Source organism: Musca autumnalis, unplaced genomic scaffold (assembly GCF_047663935.1).
Source record: "Musca autumnalis isolate F117 unplaced genomic scaffold, ASM4766393v1 scaffold_5, whole genome shotgun sequence".
Taxonomy (NCBI): domain Eukaryota; kingdom Metazoa; phylum Arthropoda; class Insecta; order Diptera; family Muscidae; genus Musca; species Musca autumnalis.
In genome coordinates, this window is record NW_027412088.1 from 112,309,417 (window position 1) to 112,333,471 (window position 24,055).

At 35.8% G+C, this 24,055-nt stretch overlaps 1 protein-coding gene across 1 annotated transcript; it reads right to left on the minus strand.

Annotated features, from left to right (window-relative positions):
* Window positions 1–12,536: 12,536 nt before the first annotated feature.
* Window positions 12,537–23,823, minus strand: LOC141405428 (23 kDa integral membrane protein-like). Its single transcript, XM_073989727.1, has 5 exons — window positions 23,680–23,823; window positions 14,214–14,405; window positions 13,988–14,149; window positions 13,426–13,620; window positions 12,537–13,249 (listed from the first exon to the last, which is right to left on the minus strand). The coding sequence occupies exons 1-5, from the start codon at window positions 23,737–23,739 to the stop codon at window positions 13,178–13,180; spliced, it is 681 nt and encodes a 226-aa protein (XP_073845828.1). The 5' UTR covers window positions 23,740–23,823; the 3' UTR covers window positions 12,537–13,177.
* Window positions 23,824–24,055: the final 232 nt, after the last annotated feature.

Here is a 24,055-nt window from a genome sequence, read left to right on the forward strand (position 1 = left end):
ATTTGCGGTCCATTTCCGCAAGGAGAAGCCTGCGGATTTCAAAGCAGATTGCAACTCCTGAATAGAACTTAGTGCCAACGAAATGGAGTGAGCACCACCTAAAACATCATCGACGTACATAAAGTTGCGAAGAATGTCACTTGCTCTAGGAAGCTCAGAAAGAACGTCATCAGCTAACTGATGTAGAACACGAATTGCAAGGTAAGGTGCCGAATTCACACCGAATGTTACTGTTTGTAACTGAAAATCTTGAACTTCTTCATTTGGAGTAGAACGGAATAAGATCCTCTGGAATTTAGCATCTTCTGGATGAACTAGAATTTGCCTATACATCTTCTCGATGTCGGCATTGAATACGTAACGAAAGAATCTCCATCTTAGAATTAGCATGGTTAAGTCTGATTGTAGAATTGGACCAGTATGAAGAATATCATTGAGACTCAAACCACTTGAAGAAGGAGAGGACGCATTGAAAACCACTCGAACCTTTGTGGATGCGCGATCAGGCTTGACCACCGCGTGGTGAGGTAAATAATAATTAGTACGGGAGGAAGAACTGGAAGAAGGAACCAACAACTCGATCATACTCTTCCTTTAACTCGGGAGTTCGCATGAGTCGAGCTTCGTTCCTAAGGAACTGAGCCATAGCACTAGACCTGGAATGTCCCAAACCTACGCCATTCGAATTTGCCTCCTTAAAAAGCAAGCGAACAATATACCTACCATCACCTGCTCTTGTAGTAGTACATTTGAACAGATCTTCACAAAATTGATCGGAAGGGGATAGGAAGTTCTTCCTTGGAAGATTCTCCACCTCCCAAAAGCGTGAAATCTCTTTATGTAAAGAGATTTCACAGAAATTTGAACTAATGTTAACTGACCTGGACGAATTATTAGCAATAGGACCTGTCAAGATCCATCCGAAGATAGTCTCTTGACCAAGAAGTGAGCCACAAATACCTGCCTTTGAATTAGGAAGCATTAGAGAAGGTAGAACGTCGCTACCAAACAGCAAGCCGATTTGCGAACTCTTAAAGAAATTTGGGTCAGCCAACGAAATATTAGGAAGATCTTTAAAGAAGGATGCCGGAATAGAATGGCTTGGAAGATTGCCCGAAAGTCTTGGAATTACAAAAGCGTTAACTGTCAACTCGAAATTGCGGTCGACTTTAGAAGCAAGAATGAAAGTGCACTGTTTACGTACACTGGCAGAGTTTGAATTATTTAGTCCTGAAATTTGAGCATTTGTACGCTTGTAGGGTAACTTAATCTGGTTGAATAAACGCTCTGTGATAAATGTACCTTCAGACCCAGAATCAAACAGGGCACGAGCTGAATAAGTTACGCCATTATGCACAATTTGTACCATGGCGGTTCCCAACAAAACTCCCTGAGCATTGGTTGAAAAGAAATTTTGCACATTCCCGGCTCCGTTGCTAGTGGACTGTATTTCTGAACAAGAGAATGAAGCGGAGCTGGGATTGAGATTTGAATGTGAAGCTTTGTTAGATGCAGTAGACGGTACGGAGGAAGCAGAATTGACTGGAATCTTGTGGAGCAAAGTATTGTGTCGCTTATTGCAAGTATAGCAATTATGCTTGCTTGGACAATTCTTCACGGAATGAGTTTTGGAAAAACAGTTGAGACATAAACCTTGTCGTTTAATCTCGGAACTGCGAGCATCGGGATTCATACTCAGGAATTTAGGACACTTTCGAATAATGTGAGCCTCATTTGGACATAGGGGACACTTTGGATCAGAGACCTTGCTCTGGAACGAACTGAAGTTTTTGGAAGGTTTAGACTTGCCTTCGGACGAATTTTCCTTGTGAATGGAACCAGGAACACCTCTTCGCATTTCGGAAACAGACTCTAACGTTAGGTACCTGTTGGTCAGAAACTTGTCCAATTCCGCCCACCGTGGAATACTGGACTTGTCAGATAGAGTTTGTTCCCAAAGCGTGAGTGTTGAATCAGGCAGTCTGTTGGAACATAAGAAGACGAAGATCGGATCCCAGCTCTTCACATCAATATCATAGGTCTTCAGGACAGAAATACAGGAATTTATATCGCGCTGAAGGCGTTTTAGACCCTGAGAGGACTCGGAATGAACAGTGGGTAAATTGAAGAGGACCTTAAGCTGGCCATTGACGAGAATTCGCTTGTTTTCGTAGCGATCGCAAAGACTGGACCAAGCTTGAGCGAATCCATTATTGGTTAGAGGGCTCTTCTGAACAATTTCTTTTGCTTCACCTTTCGTCTTCTGGACTAAGTGAAACAGTTTTTCCACAGAACTGAGACGGGAGTTATCTATGTACATAGCCGTGAATATGTCACGGAATGTGGGCCATGCCATAGAATCCCCTGAAAAAACTTCAAGATCGCAAGGTGGCAAATTGAAAGAATATCCTGAAGGAATGTTGGAGGAATGGGATTGAGGAACTGGACTAGACTGGGCTGGAGATTGCTTAGGAGCAGCAGCTGCCTGCAGTTCGTCGGAAATTTCGGACAATTTGGCAATACACTTACAATAAGTAAGGTAAATGGTTTTGAACTTAGCGCGAATTGTGTCCAGTTCAGAAGCTTGATCTTCGTCACCTGATTCTTCTTCGTGGGCTTCTGAAACATAGTCTTTGACGAAAGTGTCATACTCTGATTTAATTTTAGTCCATAAGGACTTTATTTCCTCGGTATGAAGCCGAATTAAGTGAACAGAGTTGACTGGAAGAATATTATTAGCTAGATCAGCGTCAAATCCCACGAGGGTGTCGGCTAGACGAATGAACGAATCTAGAGACATTTTGAGAATAACTTCGAATCGAAAGAAAAATGAACCAAAAACGTAACAAATGTACGTCGAATAGACGGAAATTGGAATTTTCGAGAAAAAAGTTGGGATAAAAACAACTTTAGTACAGAAATTTGCTGTATAAATGGCAAAAAATAAATTTTTTGTTAGGCAGAATTCAAGGAAAATTATTCAAAAGTGATGATGAAACCAAAGAACTCTGGAAAATATGTAAGTTTTAGATAAAGCGGACAACTAAAACGGCAGAAATATATGAAAAAATCTTTGAAATTGTGAAAAAAGTCTAAATTCAAGAATTTGATAATAAATTAGACCTTTTACACAAGTATTTTTATGATAAATACACTTGTACTCAAAATCACACTTATAATTATATGAAAAAATAATTATGCGTTGAACAATAAAATATTTTGAAAAAACAGGAATAATGTTTCAAAAAATATTTTATCGAATCAATGCGAATCGAAATATAAATAAATTTAATTATTTTGAATAGAAAATATCAAAAAAAAAATATGAAAAAATGCAAATAATTAATATTATTTGGAAAGAAAAAATCGAATTCGAGAACCCTGTGTGAAAGTCGAATTTCAGAATATCAAAGTCGAATTTTGTCGATTTTGACAACCCTGTATTTTGCTTGTGCTCTAAGAGTCGAAAATCGATGTGTAGAACCCTATTAGCATATGATCGTATGAGAGGGAATAGAAAACAAGTAACAACAACAAGAAATACTGAAATATCACCAGTGGGAAGGAATGCAATGAGAGAATAATGAAAATATAAGAATTGTTGTTGTCACTTGTTGGTAAATAACACACACGAATTAATGCAGCGCGAAACTTCGAATTTATGCGGGAATAAAGCACAAAGGAAGGAGAAATAATGCAATTATGTTTTTAAGGAAGGAACAAAGAGTAGAAAACTTCTCTTATGCAATAACAAATGCAGTGAAATTTAATGAAATAAAGAGAAAATATTAATCTTTATTAAAATAGCCTATGAATAGGAAATTTTAATAGGAAAAAACACAATTGCACTTTTTCTCTTAGAAAATATAACGAAAGAATGACACTCTTCACCGAAACCGCGTATTGAAAGAAATATGAAATGTTGTTTTGCCGACGGCAAATGCACTTTTTATGTATAGAAAAATTTGCACTTTTGTAAACGAACGAAATCACAAACTTACCTTAATTTTTGATGGATGAAGTGATGAAAAATTGAAATAAAAACTGCAGCGGGAAAATCCAAACTGGAACAGAAATTTCAGGGCTTTGAATCCGGATCGCTAGGACCAACTGAAAACACCAATTTTGAAGCGTTGAATGTTTTCCTGTAGAAAGTGAAAACCTTAGAACCCGAACCAAAGAAATATTGTTGGAAACACAATATTTCTCCCAGATTGGATTGCGTGAAATAGAAAAGAAAAGAAAACACAGGCGGAATCAATTTGTGATTTTGAAAAGAAAAAGAGTAAATGGAATAGGGAAAAACCTGAGTTGCCAGAAGCCAACAAGGACCTCTGAGACCCAGGGTTTTGGCGTTAACATGCACTAAAAGCGTAATATAGGTCCGATCAAGTTGAAAATTGGTACAAACCTACAAAACTAGCATAGAACACAATGTTACCATTTTGGTTAAAATCGGTTCAGATTTATATATAGCCCCCAAATATTTTTAATCGATTTTCCTATTCAATTGCGCGAAAGCTCTAATGTCCAATTTACATTAGCAACTTTTTCGTCATTTAGAGCTGTTTCATTTATTTGCTAAAACAGGCAACATTTTGCGTCATTTACCATACAAAAATAAATGACGATAGCTGCGTCATTTATTCTAAACAACGCACGAAAACACCATACTATTATACGCAACCCTGCTTTTTCGTCATAAACTACCAAAAAATGCAACTGTTTTATGATGTCTTTGTTTGCTTGTGTGTGTTGTAGAAAAACAAAAATACTCAAACGATGACAAAAGTGTAAATAAATGGTTAAATAACTTGCAAAAGTTAATTTTTTTTAATATTGAATTAATAGCCTGTTTCTGTATGTCGAAAGAAGAATGTGTGCGAATGAAACACGTCCAAACTCTTGTGTGTTTTCCAAATTTGTTTTTTATTTTGAAGCAAAAGCAAAGGTGAAATTATTTCGAAAACTAAAGTTTGGGCGTGTTTCATTCGCACACATTCTTCTTTCGACATACAGAAACAGGCTGTAAGTCAAGTTATTTGGTAAACATTAGTGTTAGCTGTGTTCCTTTACTTACCTGAGGATACCATTTTAACCATTTGTTACCATTTTTAACCTGCAAAGCGTTCCTTAACCCCGAAAAGTGGCAAAACTGGAAGCAATTTTTAAGAGAGTGAGAGGGGAGAGAGAGCGAAAATAGCTTTCTCTTCTACCACAGGCTACCAGCAAAATTTCTGCAGGTAGAAAATGGCAGAACTGATTTCACAAAATTATTATTATTTCACAAAATGGACGAAAAACCGAAGAAAAAGTCGAACACTGACAACACTAAATTAAAAACTGTGAAATAAAAGACGAAAATTGATTTTTTATGTTTTTTTCTGACATTGCTGCCGGATCTACCATTTTTCCGTTCCTTTACTTTTCTGGTAAAAATGTTCATGAGAGAGCAATTTTGAACAATTTTGACACTTTTCTCTTTTACCACTCTTACCATTAAAAAAGTAAAGGAACAAAGCTGTTGTGAAATTCTTATTTTTCGGAATTAAAATTATTGTGTGCGTGTGTATGTGTTATTGTATCCGCCCAGCAAACCAAAATCGGAAGAAACATCAGGGTTCGGACCGAATTCGGTCCCAAAGTCGGATGAAACGTCCGAGTTCGGATCCGAATTCGGTCCGAACTCTGACCGAAAGTCATATGGCGTGGTTGACGTGTTCTCTGACCGAAATTCGGATGAAAATCGGATGTTTTAGCCGACTTTCGGACCGAATTCGGGCCGAACTCTGATGAACTATCGTATAAATTTCTGATTTATTTACCAACTTTCGGACAGATATCGGTCCTAATTCGGAAGTAATATCTTATGAAATTCGAATGTGTTTGCCGACATTCGGGCCGAATTTGGTCCGAAGTCAGATGAACTTCTGATTTATTTACCAGCATTCGACCAGAATTTGTTTTTATTATTAAAAGATGTTGAAAATACACAGTTAATTCATGAAATATACAAATCCTATAAAAGTTTATCTACTATAAACATATTAAAGTTTTTAATATCATCTTATGTTGTGTTAAATGCGCGACTTGGTGGAAAAACAAACTGTGGAGAACAACAAATTCGTCAACACGATCTGTGAAATATGTGAAACAATTGTTATTAATATATGAAAAAATACATGTCTTCACATGCAAAAAATTTTGATACATATAAAAGTGTGAAGAAACTTAACATTGCACTATAGGTAATTTGCCCAGTTTTTAAGGCAAAAAGTCGATTTTGCAACTTTTAATAATAATAATTTTTTAGTTGGCATTGAAAAAAGAACATGTCAAAATTTATTAATATGAATGATATTTTTCAAAATAGCGTCATTATCGCGGTTTAAATTGCAGTCAAAGTGAGAATTTCGAAGAAGAATTAAAAAAATATATATTGTAAGGCATATTTCAATGTATTTAAAACCGCGGAAAAATAAACCAAATATAAATATGTGTAATATGGAATAGATTGACAATTGCGAGAGGAATTTATTTAATGTATAATATAGCTTAAACATTTTGGGTAGCGACCAAAAAACACAAAAAGTCAGAAATAAATATTTTATTTTTTCTTAAACTCACTTCATATAGACTTATACTAAATTGGCCGTGTTTGGCCGTGATTTTGCCACCTAGAACACATTACTGAAAGTCTTCTGCATTGGTATTACTAGGTTTCAAAACCCGATTTTGCCCGTTTTTTGATATTTATGAGATTTTATTAGGTTACTTCTCAATAAAAAGTCCTAAAATTGTGGAAGTTTGGTTTGAGGAAATAAACAATAAATCTAAAAAATATTGTTGTTTACAATTTCATTGCAAGTAAAATAAGAAATGGCGACAAATTGTTCGGTATATCCGTGGTTTTCTATAAACGGTGCGGCAGTAGTAAGCTTTATTTTATCTCTCTATTACATATTAATCATTGATACGGTTTAAGGGAGTACTAAACTCGTCTTTATTAGCGTATATTCAAAAAATTTACAAAACTGTAGTAACAATTCATTGGAAAATCTACTCGCGGGGACAAAATTTTTGTTACTTACTACCGTGATCGTTTTCAACAGTTTGTTGTGTATAAGAAAACTAATGAAAATTGCATTGGAAGATATAGCTGTGTTCGTTATATACGTAGTTGCTTATAACCGTTGTTCGTTATATCCGAATTTATCTGTAAAAATCTTTGTTTTATCTCACTTTTACACATAACTAATTTAAAAAGTTAAAAAATCCTTTAATTCCGCTGTTATTAATTTTTGTCTCAAAAACAGGGCAAATTACCTATAGTGCATTGGCCATATACAAATATAAAACATATGTATGACTTTCCACGGAATAGTGTTGAAGTTTGACGAAGAAAATCTTTACTTTCATTAACTTCATAAAAATAAAGAAATATGCATGAATGCAATTGATCACTATGAATAACATTTAAACACTATCATGCATCAACACGCATAAAAAAATAAACCAAATTTGTTCTCCGATACAGAAATTAAAACCCGAGCACTCAACTTTTCGTTCGTACTGCATAAACGTCGGCACATCAACAATTACAATGTGCGAGCGAAACATGTACAATTCTTTTCTCTCTGCTTATTTACACTTAATTTTACCAAAGCAGCACAAGAGAAAATAGAAAAATTCCCTTCAGAGAGGGAGAGAGAGAGGACGGTAAAAAGTTCGTCAGACTAGTCGGACAGAGTTCGGACCGAAGTCGGTCAGACGCGTCGGAAAAAACTTCCGACTTTGAGCAGACGCGTCGGACGTCCGACATTGTGTTTGCTGGGCGTGTGTATGTGCGATTGTGTGCGTAAGCAAATGACGCAAAAAACAGATGTAAATACACTTCATTTGTTTCTAGGATTTCGTAAAACGAAATCATTTAATGTGCATATGTAAATTGGACTTAATATATCACGGTGATTTTTTGTAATCAGTATGCGTGGGAAACTCGAAATCGAATCCTCTGTTAGTCTCGAAAGGAGTTCCACAAGGCTCAATTATTGGCCCGCTACTTTTCTTGCTCTATGCCAACGATCTCCCTAATCAATTGATACATAGCCAAGTTATGATGTATGCAGATGACGTACAGATCCTTTTAAGTGCACCAGTCAACAATATTTCCGAACACGTTGACAAACTCAATGGCGATCTTACACGTGTGTATAATTGGGCTACTGCAAATGGATTGTTACTTAACCCCGATTAATCTAAATGCTTAATTATACACAAAAACAGAAATTTTAAACTACAAAATGTCAGTATATATATTAATCATAAAACCATTGATATTGTCTCCTGTGTTAAGAACTTGGGTGTGGTTTTCAACAGTTCCCTGAGTTGGACAGATCACGTGAATGCTGCTGTGGGAAAAACGTATGCCAAGTTGCGTGCCCTTTGGATAACCCATTCATTTACCCCAAAAAGCATTCGCATTCTACTAGCAAAAACTGTACTAGTCCCTGGACTTATTTATGGGTGTGAGCTGTTCGCTAATTGTGATTCTGTGAGTCTGCGGAAACTTAATGTTGTTTTCAATAATATTGTGCGATATGTCTATGGCGTAAAAAGAACTCTGGGCATCTCACACCTTACTAACTCTCTATACGGAGTTAGTTTTAGCAGACTAATGAGTATAAGGTCCTTAATAATGTTCCACAAAATTGTAGTCAAACAAAACCCTAAATATCTTTTTGATAAACTTAAATTTGCACAGTCTGGTAGAGGTCGGAAGTTAACTCCCTTTAGGCGACGGTGCCTTGTTTCGGAACGACAATTCTATATTTCAACTCCTCGTCTTTGGAATACGTTACCAAATAAAACACAACTCATCAGCAACGCTTCTATCTTCAAGAAAAGGCTGTTCAGTTTTTTCAATACAACTTAATAAAAATTTTTTGATACCGTCAAAGTAACGATTTTATCTTTTTTACATATATATATATATATATATTTTTTTTTTATGTTTTTGTTTAAATTTATATCAATATCATTTAAACTTTTGTATTTTTTTAACAAGCGCAATTGTAATTATAACTTTACTTAAATTAAATTATAACTTTACATAATTGGATATTGTTCTGTACCTACAAATCTGCACATTAAATATAAGATTTTAATCTTGTCGTGTAGATAAATAAATAAATAAATAAATAATATAACCGAAACGTACATACATACGTACATATATGTTTCAGATTATTTCATAAAATTATCCTAAAATGCCAATGAAATTTGGTACTGAAAGGATAAAATTAAAAATAAGACAAGTTTATTATGAGTTTACTATAAATACATAAATATTAAATAATGTATATAAGTGTGAAATTCATATAATCAATTTCTGTGTGTTATTAAGTAGGGTCTTGTAATAACGACAAAGCAGTTGGTGAGAAATTGGACCTTCTTCTCTTGCAAGCGGTACGGGTTGATGCTGAAAAAGGATCCAATCAATTCGGGAAAATTTTCGTGCGTATTGTTGTCTGTATAACAGGAAATGTTTGTTTCTCGCTTCCGCGGCTTCTTCGGACAATTGTCCAATAGAAACAATAGCGTTGGAAATTACTGCAGGAGCATGAATTAATATTTTATGAACAGTTGGGGACATTGGGTGCCAGGGACACAATTCAATTCAACGTGCCTTGCAGTTTCCATTGTGTAGGAACTAAATTGTTTATTATTTATTGAAAGATCTGACGAAATAACCTCCAAAACAGTACCGAATCTTTCAATTAATCTCAAATCTATACCTGTAATCGCGCTGGACAGTTCACAATTTGATTTTGAATTTACGTGAAGTGTTTCCATCATACTTCAGAAAAACACGTGATTTTTCCGAATGGCGCAAACATTTATCAAAAGTTTTAATTTGGTCTGACAAATAAGAGTCCCAGCTATAAGATAGATCAAAAATTAGTGCTGGCAAACGTTGCCAAAATATTTTTTAAAATTGTTTTAGATAAATTATTCCAATTTTACGACAGAAACAAATTTAAAGGTTTTAATGATTTCAGTTGAGAAAATTTTCATTATTTCAGATTGGCGCAACAATGCTTAGCGTATTATGATTGAATCTGATATTCGAGATTAAAGCGCATAAAACATCAAAAGTAACTATGGTCCGCAAACGTTCGCGTCATGTAGTTTTTCACCATTGAAATTTGTGTTGTCTTAAAAGATATCTATGAAAGACGAGATGTATCACAACAAACTAGGAGTGAAGATGCAAAAACAATTATCTTTGGCGATTTTTAAGAGCTCTAATGCACATGAGTACCAATAAAACAAGTAGATTTGGCGAACGCTGGAACCAAAATATATTTCTATTATGTAAATGTCTTTCTTAAATACTTCTATATTTAATTATTTCAATGGCTTTAGTTGATAAAAATGAGATTTTTCAGAATGCCGCAAATATGCGCAATATATTATATAATATATACTTCAGTGCATAATTCACCAAAAGTAATTATGGTCCGCAAAAGCTCGCATCGTGCACTTTTCCATGCACTCATTATTAAAGAATAAAGATGCAAAAACAATTTGGAATTTCTATAAGTTTATCTTGTTTGGAGAATATAACAAAAAAAATTGAAAAATATAATTTTTCGCAAAAATTATTTTATTTTAATGTTAACCTAATTTTATAGTATTCGAACATGTATTTTTCCTTCCATATGCACTATAGGTCAAACGTGCCATTTTATTGGCCAAAAGTCTTAATGTTAAAACAAGTATTCGGTTTAAGTTAATATAGCGTTTTTAGATTCAGGGAGAAAAATGGAACAACGTGGGCCAGAAAATTAACCCTTTATGGACCAAATACACAACTGGTACCTTAACCCTTTGGGGGCAAAAACTGGAAGGTCTGTTATTTGTCTACAGAATTGAAGGCATCGACATTCGATAAGTTCAGAAGGTTTTTTGGAGTGTTTCATTTTAGTTTTAAAGTGAATATGCCTTAAAATGATTACCCTGAAAATCCCACAATATGATGTGAGATATTTTGACTATAACTGTATATATTTATAAAATATTTGTAAATAATTTGACTTTAGAACACAGTAGAATGCTGTAGACTCCAATTAGGCTAACATTATTTGGTAAGAGGTTTAACCCTGACTTCAAAAAAATCAATATTATGGAAAATATGGTAACCTAAAAAAGTTGTATAATTCTTGTCGAGCAAATTTACGCAAAATCACATAAAATTTTCTGCTTTCGGCACGAGTTAATGAACCAATTTCAATTTTCACTTTCATTGCCGAACGTTGCCGAGACTTTAAAAGCGTACATAACCTCAAAATGTTCTACTTTCTTCGAAAATTCAAAGTTAAAACCCATTTAATAACTATTGATGCACATAAATGATGATAGGAGGGCATTTTTCATAAATATGTATCGAATACTTTCTAACCAAATCGTTACTTACGCTAATATTGTGATTTTGTTTCACCCTGAACGTATAAAAGTAAACATATTTCGTTAACAAGTTTTTAAAGATATTTGGATAATACATATTTGGCAGCCTGACATGTAACGGTATAATTTCTCATACAAAAACAAAATTTATTTTTATTATATTTGAAGTGTTTTTTACAAGAAAGTAACACAAAATAAATGAAAATACAAAGTGCGAAATCTGACTTTTGGCCAGTAAAGTGGGCTGTTTGACCTATAGTGATATGGCTAAGTTCAATCGACAACTGTGTTGGATTGGTTAACCGCAGAAAGTTGCGGATGGTCATAACGAATGGGGAAAAGGGTCAGGGTACTGTTTACCAACAGTTTCTTTTTAAAAACGCGTCGTACGTCACCGTAGCTATATCAAAACGTAGTCATATACTGTTTGATTTTTTGTAAAACATGTTTTATACCCGTTATATGGGGCTCTATCAAAACGTCGATTTGTGCCGAGAAATTTCTTGAATAATCGGAGGTGCAGTTTCATGGAGGCTATAGAAGACGTGAACCTATTCCAAAAAAATTCTAGTGGAAAGTTGTTTACCCTCAATGAAGGCATTTCGTAAAGATGATGTGGTTACATCCTTCAAAATACCGAAAAACGCGAGGTATCGTCCTGTGGGGACTATATCAAAACGTATACCTATACTCACAACTTTCTGGGGAAAGTTTTTTAACCTCAAAGAAGACTAATTACCAAATTTCATCCATTTCGGTAAGACAATGTGGCTAAAACCTTCAAAATACCGAAAATCGGAAGGTACTGAAACGTCGACCGATATAGCCCATTTGCAATACCAAACATCATAATAATAGAAACTTTTGTAACTAAAAAGCTCTATCTTAAATATTGCGAGCTGTATCTCGATTTTAACAGACGTAAGGACGGACATGGTTGTATCGACTTTGAATGTTATGTTGATAAAGAATAAATATACTTTATAGAGTCTCCGACAAATACTTCGTGTGTTACAAACGTACCTCCATATTATGGTGGAGGGTATAAAAAAACGTAATACCAAAAATTTATTATATCGCTCATTTATTCCAAGAATGTCATAAATTAAAACATGTATTTTTCGTGCTTATAGTTTATTTTTTTCTGCACATTATTGATCTGTTTCAGAACCTGCGACAATGTATTATGTATTTTAAACATTTCAATCTTTTTTCCTTTATAAATTTGAAAAGTTCTACAAGTTTTTGGGTACTGGAACACATACTATACTTCGTATTGTTTCATGTTGATATCTTCAGAATGCAATGAGTTATAGTTAATTTACTTGCAACAACAATCAAGTTTTTTTTTTAATTTACTAAAAAAATTCGACTGATATCTAGTTGAGAACTAAAAATTCAATAGTCATCTTAAAATGGGTTTTCTGCAAAATCGTTTATTTAGTTATGCCACTCTTTGAGTAAATTAAAATTTGAGTTCAAATTAAAATTATTTTGTTTTCTTTTAATTTTTTATTAGTTTGTTTTCTTGTGTTTATTGATCCATTAAAAGGTTAATCGCACAGTTTTGTTATTTTTCGTTAAACATAAAACATTTCTATGTGATAAAATTAAAAAAAAAAGATATGCATAATTTTGTGGGAATTGTTTTGTAATACACATATACATATTCATTGGTTTGGGTTAGTTCCTGAATTTAATTTGCTTATTAGTAATATTCCCTGCGACGGTTATTTCGTACTTGATTGGCTAAACAGCAGGCGAAGATGAAAGCAACCAACTGGAAAAAATTATATAAAAAATCAATTATACAAATATATGAAAAATATATGAATTCATATAGATATGTACGAGTACATATGCACACTGTAGATTTTGTTTTTGCAAATACAGCGCACCACTGATTTAAATTCGCATAATGTATTATGTGCGCATCTAAAATATAACTAAGCTTACCTCAATACCGGCAACACCCAAACCGGCATAACGAATTATATCAATATTCTTTGACCACATTCTGTCAAAGGCTTTTGCACAACCAGGACGTAGGGCGGCTTCTGTTATACTGCAAGATGCTGCTGTGGGACCACAGCATGACTTAGGAACATTCAATAGATAATCCGCAGGTGAATTGTAACCGCAGCATTTGAGCTAATCAAAAAGAAAAAAGAAAGTTGTTTTTTTTTCTTAATTATTCGTTAAACTATATTCCTACATAGAAAGGGTGGTTAAATATAAAGGACCGATGTTGAATGCGAACCATATCTAAATGTCAAGTTCATTCTGCATTTTATTTGACTTTTGTCAATTTCAGACTAACTCAATTTAAACCATAGAAAGATAATCGGGTAACGTTTTTATATTATAGTACTTTAGATTTACGAAATCCACTCAATGTCAAATAGCTGAAAGTGTATCATAATGTCTGACATACTTTCGAATTCATCTTTATACATGTTTAATCCAACCACGAACATTTTATTTTTGATATGGAACTAAACAATATATCGCAACTTACGCTCAATTCAATGCCATCCATAAGGCTTCGGTCGGTTTCACGTTGATCCCAAATAGTTTTAATGGCCTTGTCAAAGCCTTGTAAAATCTGATCACGTTGCATCCAAATGAAAATGACCAAAGCCAATTGGCACAAGAACAAGGCAAACATAATCACGGAATACTGAAAAAAATAAAATTTTTCATTGAATTGATTTGAAAAGCTTCAATAATAAAAATCAACATACCGTCATCGTACAACATGAGTTCTCGCGAATGGCACCACAACATCCCAAGAAGGCAATAACAAAGATTATACAACCCAAGACAAGAACAGCAATGGGAACTGAGTGTGTTTCATAAGAGTTGACAACATCTTTTATGTCACCGATATTTGAGATCATAATAGATCCAAATATGATCAGTAGAATTCCACATATCTGAAAAAAGGAAATATATTAAAGTTACATTAAAAAACAAGTAAGAACAGCGTTAAGTTCGGCCGGACCGAACTTTTTGTACCCTCCATCAAGATTTGTATTGAACTAAAATTGAAAAAATACTTTACTATGGTTTATGAAAGTAATAAGTTCTACTGCCACGTCAAGGCTTATTCCTAGAAGAAGTGGCATCTGCTAACCGAAGAATATCGCTTTCTTCTAAACAAGGTTTAAGACCAATGAGACATCGATATTTTCTACCCATTGAGAATCCGAAATACAAAGTTAGAACCACTTCAGTGCAAAAATCCATTAAAAAACTTCAAAGCGGGAGGTATAGTTTACCATCCAATCTGAGAACCCTCTGTCAAAAACTAAATACCAAATTTTAGCCATTTCGATTGAAAAATGTGTTTGTTTCAACAAGTGGGCCTGTACCGAGAAATTTCTGGGGGAAAGTTTTGTAACTCCAACGAGGACTAAATACTAATTTTCACCTATCTAGGTGTAATAACGAGACTAAAACTATTAAAATGCCGAAAATCGGGAGATACAGTTCTATTTGGACTATTTCGGAAAAATTTCTGAGGAAAGTTGTTTAGTCCCAAAAAAGACTAAATACCAAATTTTAGCCATTTCGGTGTGGTAATGAGGCTAAAACCGGGACCGATATAGTCCATTTTCAATACCAAACATCCTGTCCTGATTTCAACAGACGGACGGAGGGACATAGATATATGGACTTAGAATTTTATGCTATTAAATAATATGTGTACTATATACTTTATGGGGTCTCCGACGAATTTTTCTATGTGTTACAAACTGAGCGACAATATTAATTATAGCCTCTATATTATGGTGCAGGGAACAATAATCTTTAACTGAAAGAAAAACAAATAAAAAAGTTTCATTCGGCTTTCCCGACAGAGACATATCTTCAGCCTGTGTGAATTGAAACTTTCATCTATTGACAATCGAATGGAATACCGACTACCCAAGCAAAATCCGTTTCCCCAATAATTATATATTTAGGAGGTTTTTAGATTTTGTGGCCCTATATTATACGTATGTATATAAATATTTGGATTAAAGCTCAAAAGTGTTGCTGAGGTTGTACCTGAAGGAATGGATCCATTTCGGAAGTGAATCTTATTTTGAGAGTTATTTCTTTGCGATATATAGAGCACCCTCCAGTCACTCCAGTTCGTCACCGTATAACTTAGAGGTTTTGGACCACTATGTCTGGAAGTATGGACTTGCCCACGAAGAACATAATATCGCTGTAAATAGGGTCACAAGGAGTAGCATCGGTGTGGATCTTCGAAAATATCCTAACTGCACTTAATCAAAAATGTCGAACTTTAGTGGGGGAGGTACCCTACTAGGGGAGTTACTACTATGGGAGTTAAACTAAATTTGGACAAAATATAAGGAGATGCAAAGTATGAACCAATTCGGTTGCTCCGTTCAACAGATAGAGCGCGTACAACTTTAGTGACTTTTTTGCACTTTTGAGGAAGGTGTGGACCGATATTGTCCATCATCGAACTTAGCTAAACTAAGCTTGGACAACATATTACGAATTCCAAATTTTGGACCGAATCGGCTGATCCGTTCGAGAGTAATCGAGGGCTCCAGCCACTACACATGTTGCCGTGTGGTTATTTACATGGACTTGCCTCTGAAAAAAACTTGTACCTTCGTAATGGGGGCAGCGAATACAAGTTGTTACAACAACAATCAAAGGGATTTGAAAAAAGGCCTTATCGGAAGGTGTGGAACGATATTGCCATTCTTCGAACTTAAACTAAGTTTGGACAACATATTACGAAAGGCAAATTTTGGACCGAATCGGCTGATTCGTTCTAGATTTATCGTGCACTCGTGCCAGCCAGCCCGACAGACGGACGGACATTGCTAAATCGACTCCAAACTGTATGAAATGGATTTCGTCCAAATATACTTGAGATCTAAAACCATTATTTCGATGAGGCACATTTTGACCGTATGAAAGTGTATACATCAGGGTTATGACTTTTTACAATCTCATATGCCTGAATCATAGAATGATGAGTTTCCACATAAGATTGCATAAAATGTTAATTATAAGGTGATTCGGTGAAAAAACCTCACGCACAAAATTATTTTAATATTTGAATTTATTAGAATTAAGAAAAAATGAAATCAAAATGGTTTGTGCATGCATGACCTTTTCAATAGTTGAATGGAATAAACCAAGGTAAATTTATAGAAGGTATGTGCATGAATTACAACAACTAACAAATTTACCAAAACAACATTGTTGGTATTGAAAATTAATTGTCAAAGAAACTATTGAATAATAGGGTCGTTCCAAAAATTTCCTCAGGAAAAACATAAATACATTTTGAAAATCCTCCAAAATAGAACAAATTTGAATGACAATGCAAATATAAAGCATTCAGAACTGTCGTAGGTCATTTTTACTACAAGCTTAGGAAGAAAAACAGTATTTTATGGAGGCAAATTTCAAAGTTTCAAATTTCATGAGTAGACCCTATTACATTTTGAAAACTAAATTTACAAAAAAATAAGAATACAGCTGATTGTCACTTCTACCTTCTATAAGTGTACCTTGGAATAAACGTTATTTTAGTTATTAGTAGGCTTAAGTTTATTCATTCGTGCAACAATAAATAAATTTTTGAGAACATTGTTTTCATTTCATAAGTTTAAAAAAATATTTTTTAAATCGATTTGTGCGTGAACTTTTTTATATTTCAATGGAATAAACATTATTTTAGTGATTAGACCTTCTCAGAGCAAGACGGACAACACAGTGGCTCCTCTCACTGTAGCGTTGACAAGGGAAAATTTTTAAAGTTATTTCACTACAAAGGGCATGAGCAGAATTATAAATAAACATGCAATTTAGGAACAATTGGAATGGTTCGCATTGGCTTCTGTCTATTAATACAACCCAGGGAAACAATAAAATCGTGGAAACTGCGTTATGGAAAGAAACCATGTAAACCAAAAAAGAAAACCAGGATTATTTGGTGATTTTCTTAAAATTTTAAATCAGAGCTATCCAAAAAAAAAAAAAAAAAAAAATACTTTCAATATAGTTGTGAAATACATCCCCAATAAGGAGTTTATAAACTGTCTGACGACTACAATTTCGATCTGGACCGAGGTAGTGACCAACAAAACGTTAAGCAATCAAATAATATACTATTTTTACAAGTTTTAATTGTTTGTAGGAAAATAAACGATAAAACAAAAATTAAAAGTATTCCACAATTTATATTGAAAATATCTATGTTCTTGTTGTTGTAGCAATGCATATATGTTCGTTTGTGTATTATTTCAGTTATCAGGTTCTGGTTCCTCTGTATCCAGCCTCAAGAATTCTGCAACTGGTTGCGTCCATAAAGAATCAGGAGATAGGTGAGTGGGGTTAGCTGGACAGCTAAACAAATGCAGTCGTGAGGACATATGTTGGGTATCGTAGCATCAATTTGGGCCAATACGAAGTGAGGCAGCTGCATCGTCCGGATCTTAACTGGGCTAAAACCACTCGTGTTTGCCTTGGCAGCTGGCATTCTTCTGCTGCGATGGATGGAGGGTGGTCTCCAAGTACGGCATTCACACTGTATCTCTGTACTGCCTGCGCAACCATGTCTTTGTGAATGCTACTCAAGCCTCCTGCTAGGCTCGTTGATGTAGAGGTTCTCTTTTATACCTTTGGGCGTCTCTCTCTAGATCATGAAGATCTCTCCTGACGTGCCTGGGTGGGGAAGCCTGTCCATTAAACCGTGACAGGGATGTTCACTGCGATAACACCCAAGCTGGTACTGCATCGACAACATCTTGTTGTGCTGACGCACGGGTAAAACCTTCGCCTCCTCATGAAGATGGTCCACTGGTGTCATGAGGAGGCACCCTGTTGCAGTCTTCAGGTCGGCATTCTGGCAGGTTTGAATCTTCTTCCACTGCGTAGCGCTAACTTTTGCATACCACGCTGGCGCCGCATAGCTTACCACAGTCCGGCCTATTGCGTTATAAGAGGTCAACAAGCTTTCTTTGTCAGCACACCAATGTTGTCGGCCTGCGACTTGAGGACCTTGTTCCTACTTCTGCTCTTATCGCAAACAGCTGTGGCTTGCGCGGACGACTTAAACATGCGAACGTTACATCCAATATTTTGGGATAGTTAGTGGTCGGAATTAGTACCCCATCGACCAATATGTTCAGTGGGAGCCTCATTTCTGCCCTCCAAGTGGTGAACATTGTGGCAGGGGATTTAGCGGCGTATATTTTCATATTCCTCGAATGGAAGAACTGTACCAGGTCAGCTATGTAGACATTTAACCTATCACATATGTAATCGACGATAGAACCCGACGCCAAGATCGTACAATCATCCGCATACATTACGATCTCTATGCCGTCTGGAGGGTGTGGAATTTCAGAGAGATAGAGGTTAAACAGTTCCGGAGATATCACCCCTCCTTGGGGAACTCCCTGTTTCACTATACGGGGTTTGGACTTCTTGTGTCTGAATTCCACAAACGACTGGCGTCCGCACATATAGTTGTTCACCTAACGTTTCCTCGAACGTCTTGACATGGTTGACAGTATCGAAGGCTTTCGATAGGTCAAGAACCACCATAACTGTTCGGTCGCACGGCCTGTCCTGGTTCTGTCCTCTACTGATATGCGTGGATATGACGTCTAATGCTGTTGTAGTATTATGCATTTTCCGAAATCCATGTTGATGTTGGGCAAGTGGAAAACAGCTTCTCATAGTGGGGAGGAGTGGTGCCTCTAGGATATTTGCTACTGGCGACAGGAGTGAGTATTTAACAAGTGTCCTCAACCTATTGTTAGCCACCCATATTGTGGCTAACGATAGGTTGAGGACACTTGTTAAATACTCAACTCCGGACTCATACAATTGCTTAAGCATTACTTTAGATGATTTCGCGTTTCGGATGGCATCTTCAACATCGGTACCTCCTCGGCTAGGAGGACTCTTCATATACGGCGTAGCACACTCCTCTTCGCCCTATCACTCTCGGGGTGCTCTATGAACTGCCGGTTAAAATAACACGCGCACCTCTTTGGGTCAGTTACTGTCACACCGTTGAAACTAACAGCCGTTCTGTCATCCTTTTGTCCCGGATTCGAGAGTGATTTAACCGTTGCCCACAATTTACTTAATCCTGTACCAATGTTGCATTGCTTCAGGTGATCTAGCCACTTTTTCCGCTTATGTTCGCCTACTAACCTGTGGACTTCAAGAGTAAGCTCTCTAACTCTCATGTCTTCAGAGTTCATACGACGAAGCTCATTACGCTCATTTGCCAGTCCCGTCGCCTCTGCCGGGAAATTTGGTATTATTTCGGGTATTCGACCAGAAGGTATGTAGCGAGCAGCTGCAGCAGTGATGATGTCCCGGAAAGTTCTCTCAGCTATCCGAGGATCTGAGGAAATGGGCAGCTCTCTGAAGCGGTGATTGGTAAAATTTCTGAACCCTTGCCAATCAGCTTTCCCATAGTTCAGGAAAGTACGGCGTTCAGAGGTTATGAAATCGGGTGGTCTACTTACTGAGATGATAGGGTGGACGAGCATTGAAGTCCCCTAGCACCAGACAGTTATTGCCCTCTAAAAGTCAACTAATATCGGGCATATAACGCCGGGCACAGATATTCATCGGCGGTATGTACACATTAAGCAGCTCTATCTCGCCAGTACCACTCTCTACTGCTACCACAATATATGGGTCACTAAAGTCAAGCTCAAGCGAGATAAGTCTGTACTGGAACGACTGGTATATTAGGAAGACAAGTCCTCCTCCTCCGTTTTTGTGCGATCCTTCCGCAGAAAGTTTAACAATCACAACGTTGCAAGCTACAGGTGGTGGTGACCTTTGTTTCCTTGATCGCGGTGACCATTATGTTTTTCCGACTCATAAAATCAACAATTTCGCTGTCTTTATTGCGGAGACCGTTGCAATTGAATTGTAGGAATGGTGCATTTCCGGGCCGTTGAACAACAACTTGTGGTGTTAGACGCTGCGCTCATTGTTAATGGGGAGACTGCGTAGGCGTCTCGTATTCCGACGACGACGAAGATTCAGACGACGAAGTCGAAGACACACTGGGCGATGTTCTGGCGCAGCAAGCAGCAACATACCTATCGCTGTGAACCCGGGTGCGAATAAGGCCAGACCACTCTCGGAAATGCACCCATTCCCTACATCCATTACATCTCACCGATATTGACAGGTGGTGGATGCGGATCTGAACAAACGGAACAGATCCATACTGGCCTGGGGTTCATCTCTATCCCGGCACGGACCAAAAGAGTTCGGAGCACGCATTCCGGGATAAATTGCAGCTCCCATGGTGAAAAAAATACACGAACGATGTGACGGCCTCTGGTCGAAGATTCCTCCGAGTCAATCCGGTGCATAGAAGCGGTCGCCGTGGGATTGAAATCAACTTTGCTGTTATCCAATATTTTGCCGATATACCAATATGCAATTATCATATTTTTTACAGGGTTTTATTGAGGGACGGAAAAAAACTTTACTTAAACGCTCAAGGCCTCAGTACATAAGAAGGCTCGCCGCCTGGCTTTCTTGTCTTGCTTCATTTCTGACATAATAAAAATAAAAGAAAAAAGAAGGCCAACTCAATTTCGAACTTGGTTGCCCTTTTCTTCTTTATTCTCTTATTTTTATTATGGCAGAAATGAAGCAAGGCAAGAAAACCAGGCGGCGATTCTTCTTATGTACCGAGGCTTTAATGTGTTTTCGGCTTAAGATGCTAACATTTGCTCTATTCCAGAACCTGCAAGAAGCTACTCAAAAAAATAGTAAACATTAGTACATTCTTGCATTACTGGAACAGACTAATTGTTCGACATCCAGAAAGTTTGCTGGCTTCAGATTTTCTGATATGTTGATTTCCAAATTTTTTGACGTTTCTTCGATTTTCCGTTCCGTACTTCTTGGATAAATCCGTTTGTGTAAAACATTTTTGACACTTCTCTCTTTTTATATTAACGAATAAAAAAGTACGGGAACACACATATTGTGTCCTGACTTTCATCCGTACACGCACATAAGCTTCGTTGCAGTACTTTTTTTCTTAATGTTCGTTGTATTTATCTATGTACATATGTATATCATTCCAGATGGCCTGCAATTGATAGAAAGTTATGTTATGCTCCTCCTGCAATAATGCTTCCAAATAACAGAATTTCTAAACGAATCCCATCTGAAGAGAATAATCAATCATTTTGCAGGCCGATTAGGGTAGTTTTCAATTCATATTTTTCCCGGATAATGGAGGTTCCCGGTTATTCAAATCCCGCATAATTGGCTGTCGACTTTGCAATAAAACGTTGTTTTTGCATTTTTGTGTAGGTATGTTTCATTTATATGGTAATTAGCAAACTTTATACATTTTTGCGTTATAAATTTTCCCTACCGTTAAAAAGTTTCCGCATCGATTGCATTCAAATTTTCCATTGCAGTTATTTCTATTAGGTCTTCCATTTTGATAGCAAACAAACTCATGGAAAGTAATTTCAGTTTCAAGAGTTCTTGCAATATTTTTTGTCTTCCTGCGCTTATTTCTAATGCGGTTTTATCTCATCGGAACTCAATTTTCAAGTACATTGTGTGACTCATAAAATATGTATGTATGAATGTATTCTGTGGTATCTTGCCTTATTTTATATTATTTTGTTATTCTTTTTTAAATGTTTATAATATAGAATTTCGAAATAAAAATGATTCATCATAGGAAATATCATCTGAAGCTTCTTATCTATATCGATTGATATGTGTCAACACGTTGTACAAAACATAGTAGTACTGTCAGCAGACTCTTTTCGAGGCATTGTAATTGTTATTGTCATTCGAATATACAAATTATATGGCTAATTAGCAAAACACAATTTCAAATAGGTATAAGTGTTTAAAGACACTTAATTAGAAAGTGTAATAAACGTCAGAAATTTTCCATAGGCGCCAAAAACAAAAAAAATATAAGTGGGGGCTATACCAAAACACGAACCTAAGTTGAAAATTTTTGGTGGAAATGTTTTGTGGCAAGAAAAGTCAAAATACCTCAAATCGGGCGGTAGCCAAATAACGGTACCTCCCGATTTGCGGTATTTTGAGGAGTTTAGCTACATTTTTGAACAGAACTACTTTAGCAAATAAATCAAGATAATGCGTTAAATCCCGATAATGAACTCATATTTAAACGGTCTATTGCGGAGTTTCACTTTAAAGCTGCCATTGGTATACATATGTAAACAGTAAAGATTGACCAACAGGATCTATTTAATGCAGCGAGTTAATTTTTGATAGTCTAAAGTGTCGTTTACACTTGTCAATCCAATGGATTACAATTATGGTGAAATAAATGACGCATTTTTCCAAAACATATTACAATAGTTGCAAAGTCCTTATAATTCTTGGAATAAATAAAGCTTTGTTGATTTTTTCTATGTTATTTTAAGCGTTATTTACTGCATTTCTTTTCGTATGCAATTCACTATATGTATATGTAAATATATGTGCATAACAATAACTAACTTTAGAATACTGAGCAAATAACAGAGAGCATGATCTTTCCTACGCCAATGACATTGAGCTCGTGTACTTTTGAAGGGCTGTAGTGTGATAACAGCTTAGAAAATATGCGTCATTATTTGTTCTATTTATTTGTGCATGTACATACATATGTATGTTCGCATACCTATATATATGCATGAATACATTTTATTCTTTAATTTAATAGAATATTAGAAACTGCTTTCATTGGAGTTTTTTTTTAACGATAAGATAAAGAATAAAATTCTATCACTATTTACCCACTAACTAACACACCCGTGGAATTGAAACCCAGAGATTCGTTTGTCAATAGATAAGATATCTACATGGACATGTGTGTATACATAGGTGATTAAGGAAAACTTGGCCAAGACAGCAGATACGTTAAGATATCAAGAATTCCAATGGAACTTTAATCACAAACGGTTGGGCAAATGTTGACAAAAGGATCAGAAGGTCGGTCATAGTAATTCCACTATGACACTAGCTGACTGGTTAACTACATAGTCTCATAGTTATAAATAATGTGATTTTAATTGCACTCTTTTTTTTGTTTGTAATATAACACTGCAACTCGATGACTGTGACTTTAGTTAGAATAGAAATACAAACACAAATTTATTTGCTAATATTCAAGTCGGAACTTCATATTCTCACCACAAATAATATGTTGAATATAAAAAGTATATATTTCACTAACACTCCGCCGCAATCCATTTTATTCGATTTTGTTTCAATTCGCGCTCGACGTGCTTACTAAGTAAAAACCAAAGCAATACTAAAGCTACGTTATAGCAATTATAAATTCTTATCAAATTACAAACAGTTGAATAAAGTACTCAGTAACAATATGGCAACATGGGTGTACAGCATTGCCATACAAAAGTGAAATATGTATTGATCTGATCGGAAACACATTTTTGTGCAAAATGTGTTAAATGTGTAAAAACTTTTTATTTCTGGAACGAAGCTTAAATACTAGCAAGTGCCCGATAAGTCGTTGTAGCCTTTTTATTAGGGTTGTAACTTTTTT